We start from the raw sequence: 17,701 nt of genomic DNA, 5'->3' as shown, positions 1-17,701 counted from the left end.
GACTTGTCCAGATTGATCCAGTCAATAGTGCTAAAGCTAAGGATAAAAGTCTATCTTCTAGCCCACTGTCCTTTGGATAAGACAGGCCATGTCTTCAACCTTTCCAGTAAAATGGTAAGCAAGGCAGGGCTCTAGTAATTGCATCTATTTAATACAGTATATTCTTCCCTATGATGAACCTGGCTTCCCATAGAATACGTGTTCTCTGTCCAGACTATTATTCCTTAGTCTTTAAAATATATTTTTAAAGGAAAAATTCAAAATTGAGGACCCCTGTATTTGGCTTTAGGTTGGTTTCTGGTATAATAGTAACCATAAATTTTATACTGAAACTCATCACTAGGATAACTCAAGGTCATCAACTCTCAATCTCCATGGCTCTGCTGTGTCCTGTGAAATATCTCTTAGTGTTGAAACTAGTTCCTAAAATGTTCCTAGCAACTACAGTTCCTAGATGTCACTTGTGGTAAATCCAGCTATGGATTTTCTTTCATCCTTACTTTAATTAAAGTCTATTAATCCATTCCTGCTGGGAGAAGACTTGGTCTCTAATGAAGGTTGAATTAAACAACTCTGACTAAGGGGACTAAGGTCCCAATGTAGAATCCCAATCAGACAAACACATTTGCTGTAACTGTACTATGAACCTTTTGGAGGGCGAACTGGGAGTGGTTGGTATTTATAAGGATAGTATAGCTTATCTTTCAGGTAGGTAATTCTAAGGCTCTGATCCATCATTAAAAGGCTTTAGGGTTAAAAACAAAATACTTCTAGAGATTACAAATCAGAATTCTTGGGACAGTCTGGCACAAAAGGGCATTCAGAGAGAGGAAGCAAAGGCAGCCAGTGTTTGGCTTGTAACAAACAGAAGAGCCATAAACAAATGAAGCTGCTCTAACAATGCTTTCACGATTCTGTGTTCCCTCAGCTCAGAGAGAGAGCAGGGCCAACTGTCCTCAGGTCCTTGGATCCCAAATAGTCCTCTCCCCAGAGCTCTCATCTCAGCCCATGTGTGTTCATCAGAGGGAGGTGAGGGTCCTGGGGCATGCTGCCTGCCCCACCTCCTTTGTCCTTCCTGTCACTCTCTCTGGTGCTGACCATATTTCAACGTGAAAGCTAATACATGCTTCCCAGTGCATCCTCAAGACTTTAGGTCTAAGCTAAAAGAACAAAGGGATGATGTGGCTGGACTGGAGCTTCAGGATGCAGTCATTTTGCAGCAGCAGCTGACTTGGAGGTTTGGTTTCTGTCCTCGGCTACCAGGAGGCTGGCAGTGGAGGGAGAGGCAGCAGAGACCAGCAGCCTTTTTTGGTGCAGTTCTTCCCACTTACTTCTGTTTGCAGCCACCGAATCTAGCATTGGCTTCAGCTTCACATTGACTTTGACCAATGCCTAAAACAAAACAGAAAATAGGTGGGGGAGAGAGGAATCAGAGACCCTGACATGATTTTCCACCTTTAATTTATGAGGAAAGTGGAAATTGACTGTAAGAAATGACAGTGATGATTATTTTGGCAAACGAGAGCTATTTACCAGAAGTAAATAATTCTGCTTTAAATATGCATTTAACCACCATTATATTGTGTTAATAGAGCTCTATGCAGGGAGGGAAAAAATAAAACAGGGTGGTTGTGTAAACTCCAGGGGGCACCAGGAACACGTACTCTGATTTTGTTTCACAGCCATAGGGAGGAGGGAATGTAGGGTGTGGCCAGAGGCATGTTGACCATCAGGCTAAGAAAGATCAGACTTCAGTGTCCCCACTTGCACCAGACCCTCCTAAGTATCTTTTTCTTAATTTCGTGTGTGTGTGTGTGTGTGTGTGTGTGTGTTTATATAGGGAACAGTCTTCCTATTCTTACAATATGAGCCTCTCCTCTGACAAAACCTGGATTGCCCAGGTAGTGGTGGAATGAGTAAAGGTAAAATGGCTCATCTCATTCGAATTAAATGCAAATAAATAATTCTGCATCAGAGGGCTGCTCAGGGATAGGGGTTAATGTGGGAGTGGGGTGGAGGATCTTGCCTCTGAACTGGAGCTAGAACAAATTCAAGAAGCTCAGGTTAAACAATAATTAGGTAAATATCTCACAGTCCAGAGTGGTGCAGGGTAAACTGTATTTCCCCAACAGGGAAATTCCATTATTCTCTGCTTCACTGAGTTTTACAAGTAAATGGTAAATTTAAAAGTTTATGGAGTTCCTTTTCACCCTTTTAAATGCATGAATATCTTTATTTTTATGTTAATTTTTAAAAACTTTTCATTATGACTCCAAACATATTCAACCAGTAAAATATGATCCGTGAAAATATCTATTAAGTATCTACATGCCAATACGTATGAATAATAAATATAGGCTACCCATGTAAAACATATACAACAAAGCATCTGGGAGCCTTTTTATTTCCTGGAAAGCTCAATAAAAAAGGAAATTAGATTTTGATAACATTTAATTTTTTAGAAACATGGCCTTTATTTTTATCCTTTAAAATGTGGGCTTTGGGGAGTTGTTTTAAACATAATGCTTTTTATTCCCTTTGTAGTTATTTCGTATTTTATTTTATATTAAAAGAGATTTTAGAAAATATGGGAACAAAAGCTTTTTAAAAAGCAGGAAGTAGAGATAATTTGTAACCTTACAACTCAAGAGATAATAATTACTAACTCTTGCCTTTTGCCTTGCATAAGATCCTTCTATTATGTTTTCTAACTGGTTAAATTATCTAGATATCTATCAATAAAATATATTCCCATGGTTGTATTTTTAGAACAGCAGTTTACAAACAGGCAGAATCAATGAGAAGGTATGGATTTTTCAGCATTCAGGCTTCCTGGACTTTGCATCTCCAAGGTCTAAAGAAGTATGAAAACCTGGCCCCTCCACATGGATAAGGAGGAGTTTCCAGACTGAACACCTACAATGTGTGTTAACTACATTGCCAGCTGCTCTACATCATCTCAGTTACTCCTCACAATGACTCTGCATTGTATAGATGATAAAACACATTTCCTGCATGTCAGGAGTTATCATGGATAACTGTTAGTTACTGTTATCATGGGTAACTGTTAGTCCTTCCACTATAGGAGGAAGATAAGAGTCCAGATAGGAAGTTAAGGGTTCCTTTTGTAATCTTACCATTTGTTTTGGAAACGAAGGAGAAAACCATTGCTTTTTTCAAGTAAAAATCAAGGATGGGACACTCGCCTGCCACACAGAATGAGCATAGAGAGGAAGCTGTGGAGGATGTAGCATAGAAGGGTAGCTCTGACAAAGCGAAGAAGAAAAACAAAGAATAACAAGGTCTACACCTTCAAATTGTGTGGCTTCAGCCTTTATCAATAATCAGTTCAGACCAGCTAATAATTTTGTTATTCATAAGGATTTAGAAATTGAGGCAGGAACTTGGAGGACGCTTTGAGTGTGATTGCTATTGTCATCAAATTGGGATGAAGTCTGACACCAGGAACTTCCTTCTTTTCTTTCTACTTATTCATATCCATATTTCCTTTCTTCATTCTTCTTATCCATCAATTCTATCACCTGCCATCTTGGCTATGTATGGAACACTCATGAATTCTGACCTGAATTGTCAAGAATGTCCAGCTTTTGAATTGAATCTTTATATTTCTTAAGGCTTCCCTGTCCCTTGAGATTTAGTTGTAACTTGACCTCAATTTTATTTCCTTGCTTTGCACATATTTCAGATTCCTCTCCATGATTTCCAAATCCTACTTCCTTCTGTTCTTTGATTTCCTTCTTAAATTTCATTTCATCTCCCTTTTTCATCGGAAATCCGATCACCCTCAATATTTTGGATGCCTACTAACTACTGAACATTAAAGGCTGTCACAGGAGAAGTGACTTACCCACTGACTCAGTCCTACATGCTCTTCCCCACCTCAAGGGCTGCAGTCTGTTGCTTCATGGGAAGAATAATCCAGTTTTCTCCCCAGTCCTATCTCACGATTTTTATACAGACCTGTTCTGCCAGCCAGTCTGCTTTCCCTCTCTTGGTATACTAAGCTCTACAGGGTGGTTTTTATTTTTCCCTATAAAGACATGAATAAAGGGGCGGCACCTGTGGCTGAAAGGAGTAGGGCACCTGCCCCATATGCCGGAGGTGGTAGGTTCAAACTTAGCCCCGGCCAAAAACTGCAAAAAAAGAGACATGAATAAAAGAAGGAGCTTGGAGCTATGAGGTTGTTAGTGTATAGAAAGGTGATGTTCCTATTTTATGCCATGGGCCAGTTAGCTTCTTTTTATTATTTTGTTGTTGTTGTTGTCATACATTATGCCTCTGGTCCAGTCGTGTAGAAGTCACATTACAGTTGTATCTCCTTCATCACAAGGTGGACAAAAGGTGAACATATGATTACACTACTGAGATCTCAGCACACTTCCTGAAAAGCCTTCTCCAAGCATGGCCTTTGGTTAGGGAGTAGTCAATAGTGAGGTCCTCCAATAGGAAGAATAGCTCTTCCTGTTGAGGATGGTGGCAGGAACTCCCCCAAGCACAACACAAACCACCTGCTAATAAACCTGATTAACCCACTCAAATAACTCTCCACTCCAGGGAGTTACAGGAACATGAGTAAAATTTAACTAGCTGTAAGTTAAAGGAGTTGGGGGGAAGATAAAAGCCCAGAACCAGTCACCCTAATGAATAGTGAGTGCTCCACCTTGGCTGAGATAGTACCTCTCTTCACATCAATGTCCTTACAACCCAAGGAGGAGGGAAGTTAGTGATTGACCCCAATAGTGTTCTTTTTTTTTTTTTGCATATTTGTTTATGCAGGACAGCAGAACATACAAAAGATAACATCAGTGGAGTCAGTCCCTGACTGCCATTAGTATGCGACTATTACAACAGTATATTCTCTCTCAACAGCCATGTTTATCACAATAAGCAAAAGCATCTAGTTTTAAATCAGATATATTAGTGATTTCATATGATAATAAATCCAAAGCAACATAGTAATTCAGGCAGTGATTATTTGCTCTCTGTGCAATGCAGTGGTTTTATTTAGACAATAGTGTGAGGGAGCAACGACTGCCATGATTTTATTTAGTATAGTTTGGCACCAGCTCCTCTTGCTTTGATCAAGCCTTTTAATTAAACTGACTACTATAATTCCTATGGAAATTAGTGTTTATGTTATTTTCCTGCTACAAAAGCATCTCTCTCGAACTTACCTTTTTTTAATCCCAGGAGCACAAATTGGAATTTTTTTTCTGCTTGAGATGTAATTAAAAACTCATTTGATTATAATATTTCTGGCTCTGTTTTACTTATTAAATTCCTGTCATCAGTTTTCTTTTATGAAGCTGCTGGGAAATGATCTCAAAAGCAACACATTTTTTTCTCTTCCTTGGCAGGTTCCCGAGCATTTACTAAATTACGTCCGTAGCACCTGCCCATGATTCGAATCAATCCACCAATTTCTCCCTTAAACCATTTACGTTTGTTTGGCAAAGCCCCAAACAACCCTCTTCCCTTTATCCATGTTTTTTGTTCTCCCTCTTGCTTCCTTTGTACTGAATAAAGAAATGGGGTGTGGTGGGTGAGTACGTGTTTCTCAGAATTCCTCTTTATCTTTGTTTTATATTCTCCTGAAACCCAGAATCGCCACAATAGAAAATTGTTTTCTTCTGGCCAGGTGCTGGTTTTAGGCAACGGCAGCAAAACTACCTTGAGGAATTATTCTTACACTGTAATACTTGTTATATAAGTGCAGTTAAGTGAAAGAATATGGAACTATGAAGATATTAGTAAAGCAAGAGATTATCCCAAACCTAAACTCCAAGGGTTGAGGTAATTACGTGCACTGTGCCTTCAGCAAGAGAATTGCTTCTCGAATTTAGAAAGGTGAGGGCATCCCTAAAAGCTTCTCATCAGCAAGTGACACCTGGTGGGTTCTGAGTGGATGCTATCTAGTTTGACTTGCTCCAAAAGGCAGAGGGGGCAGGTCACTCTCCAGATGCACACAGAGGGACTGTCAAGGTTATGTTCTCGGCTGCACCAGCCGGAGGATGCCTGGCTATACTCTGGGGCATCCCTGCTGCTTGGACACTCATTCAACCACTGTTGAAAAGCAGTCAGAGGCAGTGGACCAACTATACTGGGGCAGGAGTGGGCGTCCATTTTACTCTAAGCACTGATTTTAGAATGTTGTTCCTTATGTTGAAGTGACACTTCTATCCCTGTCACTTCTACCTCATGGTTCTAATCCTTGGGGTGCTCTCTCTTTAAACTACGTTTTTCTTTAGCACTGTAGGACTGTACTGCTCCAAGGGGAGGTTGGAGTTGGTGCTGACCTAAAAGCCCAACTTGGGATGCACTGCTTCTGTCTTGGGGCATCTTATCCATCCCACCGGTGCTCCCAAGCTCCCCTCCCCTCCCTCCTGCCCGTTACAGGCAGGACCTGGGATACTTGCCTCACCAGGGGACACAACCCGGGCATCTAGGCATACCCTTTTTTCCTAACTCCATTCACACCCCATTGTTGAGTTCTCTCGTGACTGGCACACACAGTTTAGTACATATTTGTTTAGGTTTAGTCCACATTTTATGTTTTGAATAAATAACACATTCAGTTAGTTCCATGATAACAAAACAGTACAAAAGGGGCAGTATAAAATCTCTTTCCTCCCTGCCCTGCCACTCAGTCTCCTCCCCTAGAGACAAGAGAGGTTATCAGTTGTTTAATATTCTTCAGGAACAATTTCCAGCACATGTAAGCATATTAATATATTTGCCCCTTTTTAAAAATTGCAATATACTATACAGATTGATCTGTGATTTGGCTTTTATTCTTAATATATCTTGGATTAAATCTCATATCATTGCAAAAATGAGGTTTCCTCATTTTTATGGAAACCTAGTATTCCACTGCTGTCAAAAATAAATTTTTTTTAACCAATTATCTTTCTTTCTTTTTTTTTTTTTTTGCCCCAGGCTGGGTTTGAACCCACCACCTCCAGCATATGGGGCCAGCGCCCTACTCTTTGAGCCACAGGCACCACCCTCTCTTTCTCTCTTTCTTCTTTCCTTCTGACAGGGCCTCCCTTTGTTGCCCAGGCTGGAGTGCAGTAGCGTCATCATAACTCACAGCAACCTCAACTCTTGGGCTCAGGTGATCTTCCTGCTTCCCAAGTACCTCAGATGACAGATGTGCACCATCATGCTTGGTTAATTTTTCTGAGTTTTGTAGAGATGGGAGTCTCACTGTTGCTCAGGTTGGTCTCTAAGTCCTGAGCTCAAGTGATCCTTCTGCCTCACTATGCCTGGCCTAACCCGTTCCCTTTTTAATGGAACCTAAAGGTTAGTTTGTATTTGGGCATTATACATGATGCTATAATGGATATACTTGCAAAGAGCCACTCTATAGCTCTGGAGTTTACCAGAGGGTCAAATTCTAGAATTGGTATTGCTAGGTCAAAGAGCATGCACACCTGGATTTTGGCAAATAGTATCAAATCAACACATACAATTTTGCTTAAGATCTATAGCAGGATCTTTCCATTAACTATACTAACAAAAGTGAGAAAACATAGGAACCATAGCTGCCGCTTAGACTGAGGAAGGCCTTGGAAAGATAGTGTGAAGCTGGATAAAGTTAAGAAAGATACACAAAGCTAGCATGTTGTCCCTTCCTTTCCAGATGCTAATTTCTACACAATATACTTGGTCTCACTCAAGCATCAAATCTTGTTGTTCCAGAAGGTTTTGCTTTTACTCCCTCTCTGAAAGAAATTCCCCAAATGGTACTCGAATCCTCTTAAATCTCTTCCTGCTAATTAATCATCTTTGACCACTTGCAGGTGTTTCCAGGGTATTTCTTAGGCTATTACTGTCATTATCAAGCCTTTATTGGATGCTTTCTTTGGGTCAGACTGTAATAAGCATCTTACGTATGTTGCCATTTAATTTTCTCAAGAACTTTATGGAGCAGGTATTATTATCATCCTCATCTTTTATAATTGAGGAAACTAAGCTCCCTTACGGTCATTCAATTGGTAAGTGAAATAACTGAAACTCTACTGAAGAGTTTCTCATCTTCAGTATGATTGGTGTTTGGGTAATTCTTTGTGGGGGGGGGTTGTCTTGTGCATTGGGTAGCCCAAGTTGTGACAGCCACAAATGTCTCCAGATACGGCCAAATGTTGCCTGGGGAGCAGAATCATCCCAGCTGAGAACCACTGCTCTACTGCCTATAAGAGTAACTGCCTCCATCAGGTCTTCAGTGAGCTCAGCTTACCCTCAAACAGAAGGAGGCTAGATAGTCTGAACACAAATAGCATAACTGCTAGAAGGCAAGGTAAGATTTCCTTCTTGGGTCAATTATATATCTCCTCCTTACCTGCCTTTTCTGAGGACATTTAGAAAGGAGAAATAAGAGGCTTTAATATATTAAGCATTTGCTGTGTTGGACTAGGTCTATGGGCTTAAAGTCATTATCTCATAAAATCCTCAGAGCAGCCCCATTGAAGTAGGTACTTTTTTATCTTCTTTACTTTGTAGATAAGGAGGTTCAGTTAGGTTAAGTGCCTTGTCTATGGTCATTTAGTAAGAGATGGAGCCAGGATGTTTACCTTAGTCTTTCTGACTCCACAGCATTGTGTAAAACGTTCCTCCCCTAGAGAACTAGTCATCCTCCACTTCCTTCCATCTTCCCTGTGAAGCTTCTCTGGTCTTCTGGTTTGAAATCAGGGCTCCTCCTTACTTAGGTGTGCAAGCAGTGTGTCCTCCATCTTGCCAGTCATATTTATCATACTGAAAATGTCTTCGTATTTTTTTTTTCAGTACTTTAAAGATGTTGTATTTTGGAGTTGTATTTTTGTTTCTTAGAGTCTTTTTCCACCTCTGGCTTCTTTTGGGATTTTCTCTGGATCAATGGTTTTCAGCAATTTGATTTTGGTGTGTGGTGATGTAGTTTCCTTCATGTATGTTCTGCTTGGGTTCATGGAGAGTCTTGGTTCTGTAAGCTTATTTCTACCACGCTTGCTTCAACTGTTTTTTATGTCTCTCCCTCCCTGCTGAGACTCTCATTATCCATATTTGGCCATTTTGTGCTGTCTCAAGAAATGCTATGCTCATTTCTTCTCAGTCTTTTCTGTACCTGAGTTTCATTTCAGATGATTTCTGTTGCTATGCCACTGAATTTTTCTTCTCCAGTGCTTAATCTGCTGTGAGTCCCATGTACTATTTTTTATCTTAGAAATTATAGTTTTCATTTCCAGAAGTTTGATTTGAGTCTTTTTAATATCTTCCATGACTCCGTTTATCATGATTAATCTTCCTCCACCCTCTAAAGCATATAAAATACAATAACTATTTTAATATCCTTCTCTACCAAGCCTATGATCTGTATCATCTCTGAATCTGTATTGATTGATTTTTCTCATTATTATGAGTCAAATTTTCTTGATTCTTTGCATGCCTGGTCATTCTTGATTGGATATCAGACATTGTGAAATTTATATTGTTGGATGCTAGATTCCCTACCCCTTCATTTCTTTAACTACTTTTCAGTTTTGTTCTGGAAGGTTACTTGGAAATAATTCAATTTCTTCAAAGCTTGCTTTTTAGCTTAGCAAGGTTGGTCCTGAGCAGCCCTTTATCTAGGGCTAATTTGGCTCCACTGTTGAGGCAATACCCTTCTAAAAACTGTACACAATGCCTCCTGTAGTTCAGGAGTTTTTCTGTGGAACTCTTGGCTGGTAGCAGCTTGGGTAGCTCATGTATGTGTGACCACTAAGGGTTATTTCACTTGGTCCTTTTTGCTGCTTTTTCCATCTCTCTATTTTCCTCCCTAAGCAGAAGACTCAAAATGGCTCCCTAAAGATCTCTGGGGCTCTCTTTCTACACAGCCCTCTCTTCTCTACTACTCTTCCCTGGAAACTCCACACTCCTTGGCCTTGCTGACTTCTGTCTCTACCTCCTTAACTCAGTGAGATCACTGGGCTGCTCCTGGATTCCCCCTGCCTGTGGCATTGGCCTGGAAATTCTAGTCAGAAAGCTGGGACAACTATAGGAATCCCAGCATTTGTTCCCTTCACTCAAGGAATCACTATACTGTGTTGCCTGTTTACTGTCGGAAAACTGTGTATTTGTGTATTTTTCAGTTTTTTTGTTTTTAGCCTTTGTTACTCAATTATGGCCAGATGTGGTGGTCCATTATCCTTGATTTTAAACCACTATGTCTTGCCCACTATCCCACGAGTTCAGACAGAGAATGGAAACAGGGCCTTTTTTTTTTTTTTTTTGGAGACAGAGTCTCACTTTTTTGCCTTCAGTAGAGTGCTATGGCGTCACAGCTCACAGCAATCTCCAACTCTTGGGCTTAAGTGATTCTCTTGCTTCAGCCTCCCACACTACAGGCACCTGCCACAAAGCCTGGCTATTTTTTTATTGCAATTCTCATTGCTGTTTTAGCTAGCCAGGGCCAGGTTTGAACCTGTCACCCTCTGTATGTGGGGTGGGCACCCTACCCACTGAGCCACAGGTACCTCCCGGAACAGGACCTTTATCTCCAGTGCCTACTACAGTGACCCCAGGGCACACAGTCCCTTTTGCATTCCTCCCACAGAGCAGTGCCATTTAGGGCTGAGACAGCTGCCACTGGCTAAGAGTGGGGCAGGACATTCTAACCTGCTACAAAATCCTGCTGTAACAACAAACCTAGAATGACCCACCGGGGAAATGAATATATTATGTTTATTCCTGGGACCTTGTTTTTATCAGTTCACCAACCTACTGGGAGCAGAACGTGGCCTTGCTTTCCCCTCTGCCATCATGACCACACCTGCTATCATCTGGCTCAGTGGGTGCTCATTTGTTGACCACAGTCACTCCTTGGAAGTCAAGCACTAGATAGATGGGGCAGATGTGGGATGAGGGAGGAAGCAGAGAGAAGCCACGTTCTTAGAAAAGGTGAATATTTTTATACTCTGTTGTTGGAAGGGGAAATAGAGAAACCCCCCCTGAATTAAAACCAGATTTGTCTTTGAATCTGAAAATGTCCAAATGTGCCATTAATACTTTTTTAAAACTTAGAGGAAATTATCTGGGCTAGCTATTCATTTATTTATTTCTTTAAAGGACAAAGAGAGAAGATGGTTTTGGCTTCCTGTTGTGGAATTACATTTCCAAAGTTGCTAGCAATATTACTTAGTATCTTCAGTCTTTCCTCACCCCAAGCTCACCCTAGAAGAGTAATCAGAAACTAAGTGAAGAGAAAAAAATTACAGTATTGTTTTAAATATCAACTTTTCGTTGACATTGCCTCTGAGGCAATATCCCTGCTATAAGGACACAATCAGTTTACTACCATGATTATTTCTTTTCTGAATGAAAACATCAAAACGCTCACTTTCGGGGTTGGTATTGTGAAATGGAAAGTCACTGATGACATGACCTGCTGTTAGCACCTCTACTCACACTCTTCAATAGGAGGGTCAAGAGAACAAACAAGTGGTGGCAGATCCTAAAATTCTCCCGAATTCACTGACTGACTGGTCACAGGTACAGATAATATCTTTGAGAAACACAGGAGGTTTCTATTCAAAGTATGGGAGTTGAGAGAGGAGTGGCTGATTGTGGAAGCACATCCTAACCTTTAAGTTAGTGAATTGTTGAACTGCTAATCCTACTTGGTTCCCAAAGGTTAAGATTATTCATGATTGAATCTGACGTATTCCCGGATTTTACATGCCACACTGCGATGACAGTTCTCTGGGAATCATATGTATTTGCTTACAACCTTCTACTCTCCCATGGGCTGTGAAGGGCAGAGACACAGTGGATTGATTGTCCAGGACTGAACTCCTCACCTTCCTCTAAACCTCTCTCTCAGGTTTACTCTCCCAGGGAACTGAGCATTACCAGCCACACAGTTGCCCAACCCAGGAAACTGCAGGTCATCCATGATGTCTCCCTCTTCCCACTCCATCCAATCTATCATCAAGACTGTTAATCCTCCTATCAAAGCACCTTTGTACATCAGTCTACCCCCACTTCTACAACTCTGTTCAAACTACCATCGTCCTACCAGCTGTTTCAAATCTGTATAGCTTCCTCATTGGTCACCAGCCTTCTTCTTGGTCCTGTCCAATCACCTCTCCACATTGAAGCCACCTTAGAATGTTTGATCAAAAACACAACCCTGAGCTTGCCATTCTCTGAGCCTTTCTATGGCCCCCATTTGCTATGAATGTGCTCAGCATATCAAGTCCAAATCCCTCAACATGGTGTATAAGACCTTATCAGAAAAAGAGAGTTGTGGTGGTAAAAGAGAATAAAATCCAGAAATAAAACAAAAAGTAGAAACAAACTCACAAAATCTGATGAAAAACTTGGGGTACAGCACAAAACCAAAACTTTGAAATGTTAAAATAATACCATCACTTTTTCCAGAAAACCTTAGATACGCACCTTCCTATGCATTTTAACATTTTTCTTGAGTTTTTTTTTTAAAAAAAAGCTCAACTCCACCTGGTGTGTTTGGCAGGGGAAAGCCGAAGTGTTAGTTACTACATATGAGAGCAGATGGAGCTGGTTGTGGGGTCCAGATGGGAGGCAGCAAACAGACTCCTTAAGCCTCGCTTCTTCTCTCCCCAGTTCAATGGCTTTTGAAACTCAAGGTTGTGTAAAAATTAATTTGCATTAAATTGCTTAAGATAATGTATTAACTACCATAGAAGGCTTCCAGCAGTTTTTAAAACTTGCTTCAAAAAACAAATAATGAAACAATAATGGTGAACACAGAAACAAGCCAAAACTTCTTTTGGACACGTTTTTAAACATTCCCATTAAAGACAGTAGCCTTACAACAAATCTTTTCTGTGTTATTTGCTAAGTTGAATAACTAATAATAATTATTTATATAGGTTACACATATAACCATGCCAGGCACTATGCTTTATTTAGATCCCCAAAACAATCAGATGAGGGAGGTGTGTCCATTATCAGCCTATGTTCGAGATGAGAAAATCAGGCTCAGAAAGACTATCACTTGGACCTCAGAGCTAGGGGTAGAACTCATGTCTCCCTCACTCCAGAGCCCAAGGGGTAACTGATTACCATGCATGTAATGTTAACATACAGTTTTGCACAGGGTAACACTGCTGGTTATAATAATGAATGAAGAGTGACTTTCTAGATAGGATTTGTTTACCCATTCTAAGTAATATCTGATTAGCCAATAAGTGTTTTTCTTAATAGACTCAAATGCTGCTGACTTAGGCCTGTGGAGATCAAGATTGATTAGAGGGGCAAGTAAGAGGCAGAGTCACCCTGGGAAAGAGTAGACAGGTTCAAGATTGACCAAGTACAAGGCTGACGTTTGGAAGCAAGATCACAGGTGAAATCATGAGAGGTAGCCCAGGCAGAGGCAAGGCTGATGGCAGTGGGCCCACAACAGCTGAGGATCTGAAATATATTTAATTTATTATCAGGCTAGAGCATGAAGAGTGTAAAGGGCTCTAGCCTTGTAACTTCTGCCCTACTTGGTGACACGGTCATTCACTCTGCCCAGACTGTGGCATCTCCTGTAGAGTTTGCTCGTTGCCTATTCCATACGCATTTTAACCTCTCTTGAGGTTAAATAGAAAGGAAATAGAAAGAGAATTCATAGAGGCCCAGGGAAAATTCTTTAAAGGGGCCTTATTCTGCTGGGAGGTACATTCTCTTGCCCTTGTCCCTATATCCTTCTTGCTTTTGGAATATGGATATAAAGGCTGGAGTCACAGTGGCTATCATGTGACCAGGAGGCAAACTTGACTATGGCAGCCATGAAATAAAAAAGATAATGAAGGACTGGGTTTCTCATGGCTGTGGAGCTGCCACATCACAGCAGCACAGAATAGGCTTCTCTAGATTGTTTTTATCTTTAACTGAATTCCTAATTGAGAAAATTGATGTCTTATCGAAGGACTCTATTTTCTGACTACCTATGGAAGTGGCAGAGTGTTTTAGGCAGAGGGGAACAAATTGATACCCTTTGATCCCCTGAATTGTGTGTGTGTTATGAGTTGGTTTTTTTTTTTTTTTTTGGTAGTGGTTATTAGTGAACTCTAGTAGATAGCAGAGGCTATCCATTTTCCTTTCTCCTTCCTCTGGTAATAGAACCTATTCCATTGATCAGCAAAAAATGATCAAACAATCCCATCTACCATTGGGGCAAGAGATATGAACAGAACATTTTCTTTTTTTTTTTTTTTGAGACAGAGTCTCCCTTTGTCACCCTCACTAGAGTGCCATGGCATCAAGGGTCACAGCTCAAACTCTTGGGCTTAATCGATTCTCTTGCCTCAGCCTCCCAAGTAGCTGGGACTATGGGTGCCTGCCACGTGCCCAGCTATTTTTTTTATTGTAGTTGTCATTGTTGTTTAGCAGGCCTGGGCCAGGCTTAAACCCACCAGCCCCAGTGCATGTGCCAGCACCCTAATCATTGAGCTACAGACACCAAGCCAGAACAGAAACTTTTCTGATAAAGACAGATGGATGGATAATAAAATTTGAAAAAATGCTCATCATCCCCAATTATCAGAAAAATGCAAATCAAAACCACCCTGGGATATCACCTAATGCTAGTGAGAATAGCCCACATCACAAAGTCTCAAAGCTGCATGGATGTGGAGAGAAGGGGACCATGTTTACATTGTTGGTGGGACTGCAAACTAATACAACCTTTTTGGAAGGAAGTACAGAAAATCCTCAAAGAACTCAAATTTGAGTTGCAGGATCAACCAACCCATTTGATCCTACAATCCCATTACTAGGCATTACTCAGAAGAAAAAAAAGATCCTTTTATCATAAGGACATTTGCACTAGACTGTTTATCACAGCTCAATTTACAATTGCCAAAATGTGGAAACAACCTAAATGCCCACCAACCCAGGAATGGATTAACAGCTGTGGTATATGTATAATGGAATACTATTCAGCCATTTAAAAAGATGGAGACTTTACATCTTTTGTATTAACCTGGATAGAGTTGGAATACATTCTTAGTAAACTATCACAAGAATGGAGAAGCAAGAATCCAGTGTACTCAATTCTAGTATGAAGTCAGTATATGATTGTATACATAGCCACATAAAAGAAAAACTTGCCTCCTTCATATTTACATGGATGGAGCTGGAAAATGTCCTCCTTAGCAAAGTATCTCAAGAATGGAAGAAAAAGTATCCAATGTACTCAACACTACTATGAAACTAATTGTTAGCTATCTTAGGAAAGCTACAATCCAAATGGAGCCCTAGAATACGGGGAAAGAAGAGAGGGGAGGAGAGGGGGAGGGGAGGGGGAGGGTGGGTGAAGAGAATGATATTGTGGGGATCATGCTTATAGTTTATTCTATTTGGGTACAGGTGAACTTGTCTAAAGGTTGAATATAAATGTCTTAGCATAACAATTATGAGAAAGACATGATGGCTATGTTGGCCACCTGGATGAGAGTTTTCCAAACTGCATATAGAAGTAACACACTGTATCCTATGAGAGAATTAATGTACACAATTATGATCTAATAAAAAAAAAGAAAAAAAAAAGAAAAACTCAATTCAAGGTGGGGGTGGGGGAATGAGGGAGCAGGGAGAGAGGAGGGGTGAGGGGGATGGGAAGTTACAGTGTATGGCACAACTCTTGGGGGCAGGACATAATTATAAGAGGGACTTTACCTAACAAATGCAAACATTGTAACCTAATTCTCTGTACCCTCAATAAACCTGAACCAATAAATAAATAAATAAAATAGAACCCATTCCATGTGTTTGGATTAATTTCGGTCTGACCAGTGGGCACATCCTGTGATTGGCTTAGCGGTCAGCATTAGGCCCAAGCTAACCCACTCAGAGGTCTTTTGGAACTATTGGAAATAAGGCTTTCATTTTCTTTGCTCTGTTGGTGTGATAATAGCTATAACACAAGTATGACCTTGGAGCTGTCAGAGATACCTCAGAGCTTGGGCCTCAGGGGTATAACTGTCAGGGACTGGCTAGGAGCTATCTTCCCTTGGATCCCCAGAGTCTGCCCAATAGAAAGGGTATTTTCCTTTCCTTTCAAAAGGTTGCACATTCTTAGTCTTTCATGTTATGGACACTCAGCAAACATTAATGGAGGATGCCAATGCCCTCTGGTGGCAATGTCAACAAGCCTATGGAATTACGGCATCCAAGGAAGGTGTACTCAAAGGGAATCAGGTGGTGGCATCCATTTCACTAGGATTTTGTGGTCCAGTTGAACTGAGACAGAAATGAAAAAGAGCCATTAGTTATTATTTTCTTCTTAATGGGAATTTAGTATTATGCCATATTTATCATATAGGGTGAGTTGCTTTTTCCAATTGGAAAAGCCATGTTTCTGTATTGTGGTGTTTACTGGGTAGATCCGTTACTATTCAGGAGTGACAGTATGGCTATGTGAGATGATTTTTTTTTGCAAATACCAAAACATATTGTCAGATTTTCCTGTTTCGTTAGTGATATAGGAGATCTCAAAATCTAAATAACGTGAGACTGTTAAGTCAAATAGCAGAAAGGATGACAAAGCCTCGGAGGTAATGCTCGATAAGCAAGCTCACTGGACTCCAACGCAAGAATGATTCAGTGCTTCAATTGGAGTCTTAAGGGCATAGTCTACCCAAGTTATAATTAAAACGATGTTTGCAGCATCAATGTCTAATCTTCTGTGTGCTAATTATAGCACTCATAATAAGTTAGAAAGAGATCATTTTCTTTCCAAGGCTTGAAGCAGATTAGTAGTGCACGTAACAGTGAGAGTGCAACAAGGCATTATTGCAATTTTGTCTCCCGCTTTCCATTTCCTTCCTGACCTTTCAGGCTACTTGTTTTGCTTATTTCATTTATATACTCAAGGGCTTCCTTTGTGGAAAATGATGTTCACAAATGACATAATGAATTAATGAGACAGAAATTTTAGTCTCCTTGGATTAAAAACATTGCTACTTCCATAATATAGGGCAAGAGTCTTAAACACAGGGCCAGGACAGTAAAGTTAACGAGTGAAGTACGCTGCATGAGACAGTTGGGAGTGGCAGGGACTATGGCAAACTAGACATTTTACAATTTAAAAAACTATGTTCAACTGAATGAAACGTGTCTATGCGCTGAATCTATTGTTTGAGCTAACTCTTTGCTTGCTGTGATAGAGAGCAAAACACATCTTGCTAAATGAACTAACAACTGAGTATTGAATAAATCCTATAGGTGCCATTCTAGGAGCTTTCAATATGTGAACTGATCAAACCTCACAGTGGTGCTATGTTAGGTATGATTGACCCTGTTTTGACAGGGGAAGAACTTGAGATTGGGGAAATTAAGTTAAAAGAGGCAAAGTTTATGTGGTTAAGTATACAGCAGAGCTGACATGTCAATCCGGGCCTGACTGAGCTCATGGTGTCTTCACATCAGGGATCTCAGTTAAAACGTTGGTAACAATAGATGTTTCAGGCCTTCCTGCAGTGTCAAGGACAATGGTGAAACTTTTTTGTTCTAGTGTCCCTGACATTGGTTCAAGACAAATTCACAGGAGGTGAAGGCTCCTCACTAAGTAAGGAAGAAACACCACCTCACAAACATTAGGTATAAACAGTGAATTGTCTACCTATGAATTGTCTGCTTTACTCTGCTGTGGGAAAATAAAAGAAGGCTTTTAAGTAGTGAGTGACAGGCAGGC

The 17,701-nt window shown here is 40.5% G+C and overlaps 1 protein-coding gene across 1 annotated transcript in view; it reads right to left on the bottom strand.

Moving 5' to 3' along the window:
• Positions 1-445: 445 nt before the first annotated feature.
• Positions 446-17,701, bottom strand: part of PDE11A (phosphodiesterase 11A) — a 393,899-nt gene continuing 376,643 nt past the window's right edge. The window contains exon 18 of the mRNA XM_012806178.2: positions 446-1,392. Within this exon, the coding sequence (XP_012661632.1) occupies positions 1,210-1,392 (183 nt within the window). The 3' untranslated portion in view covers positions 446-1,209. The remainder of the gene's footprint in view (positions 1,393-17,701) is intronic.

This window comes from Otolemur garnettii, unplaced genomic scaffold (genome assembly GCF_000181295.1).
Source record: "Otolemur garnettii isolate 467f Iridium unplaced genomic scaffold, OtoGar3 scaffold00048, whole genome shotgun sequence".
Taxonomy (NCBI): domain Eukaryota; kingdom Metazoa; phylum Chordata; class Mammalia; order Primates; family Galagidae; genus Otolemur; species Otolemur garnettii.
The sequence above is the reverse complement of the archived record's forward strand: the minus strand, read 5'-3'. Positions and strand labels throughout refer to the sequence as shown.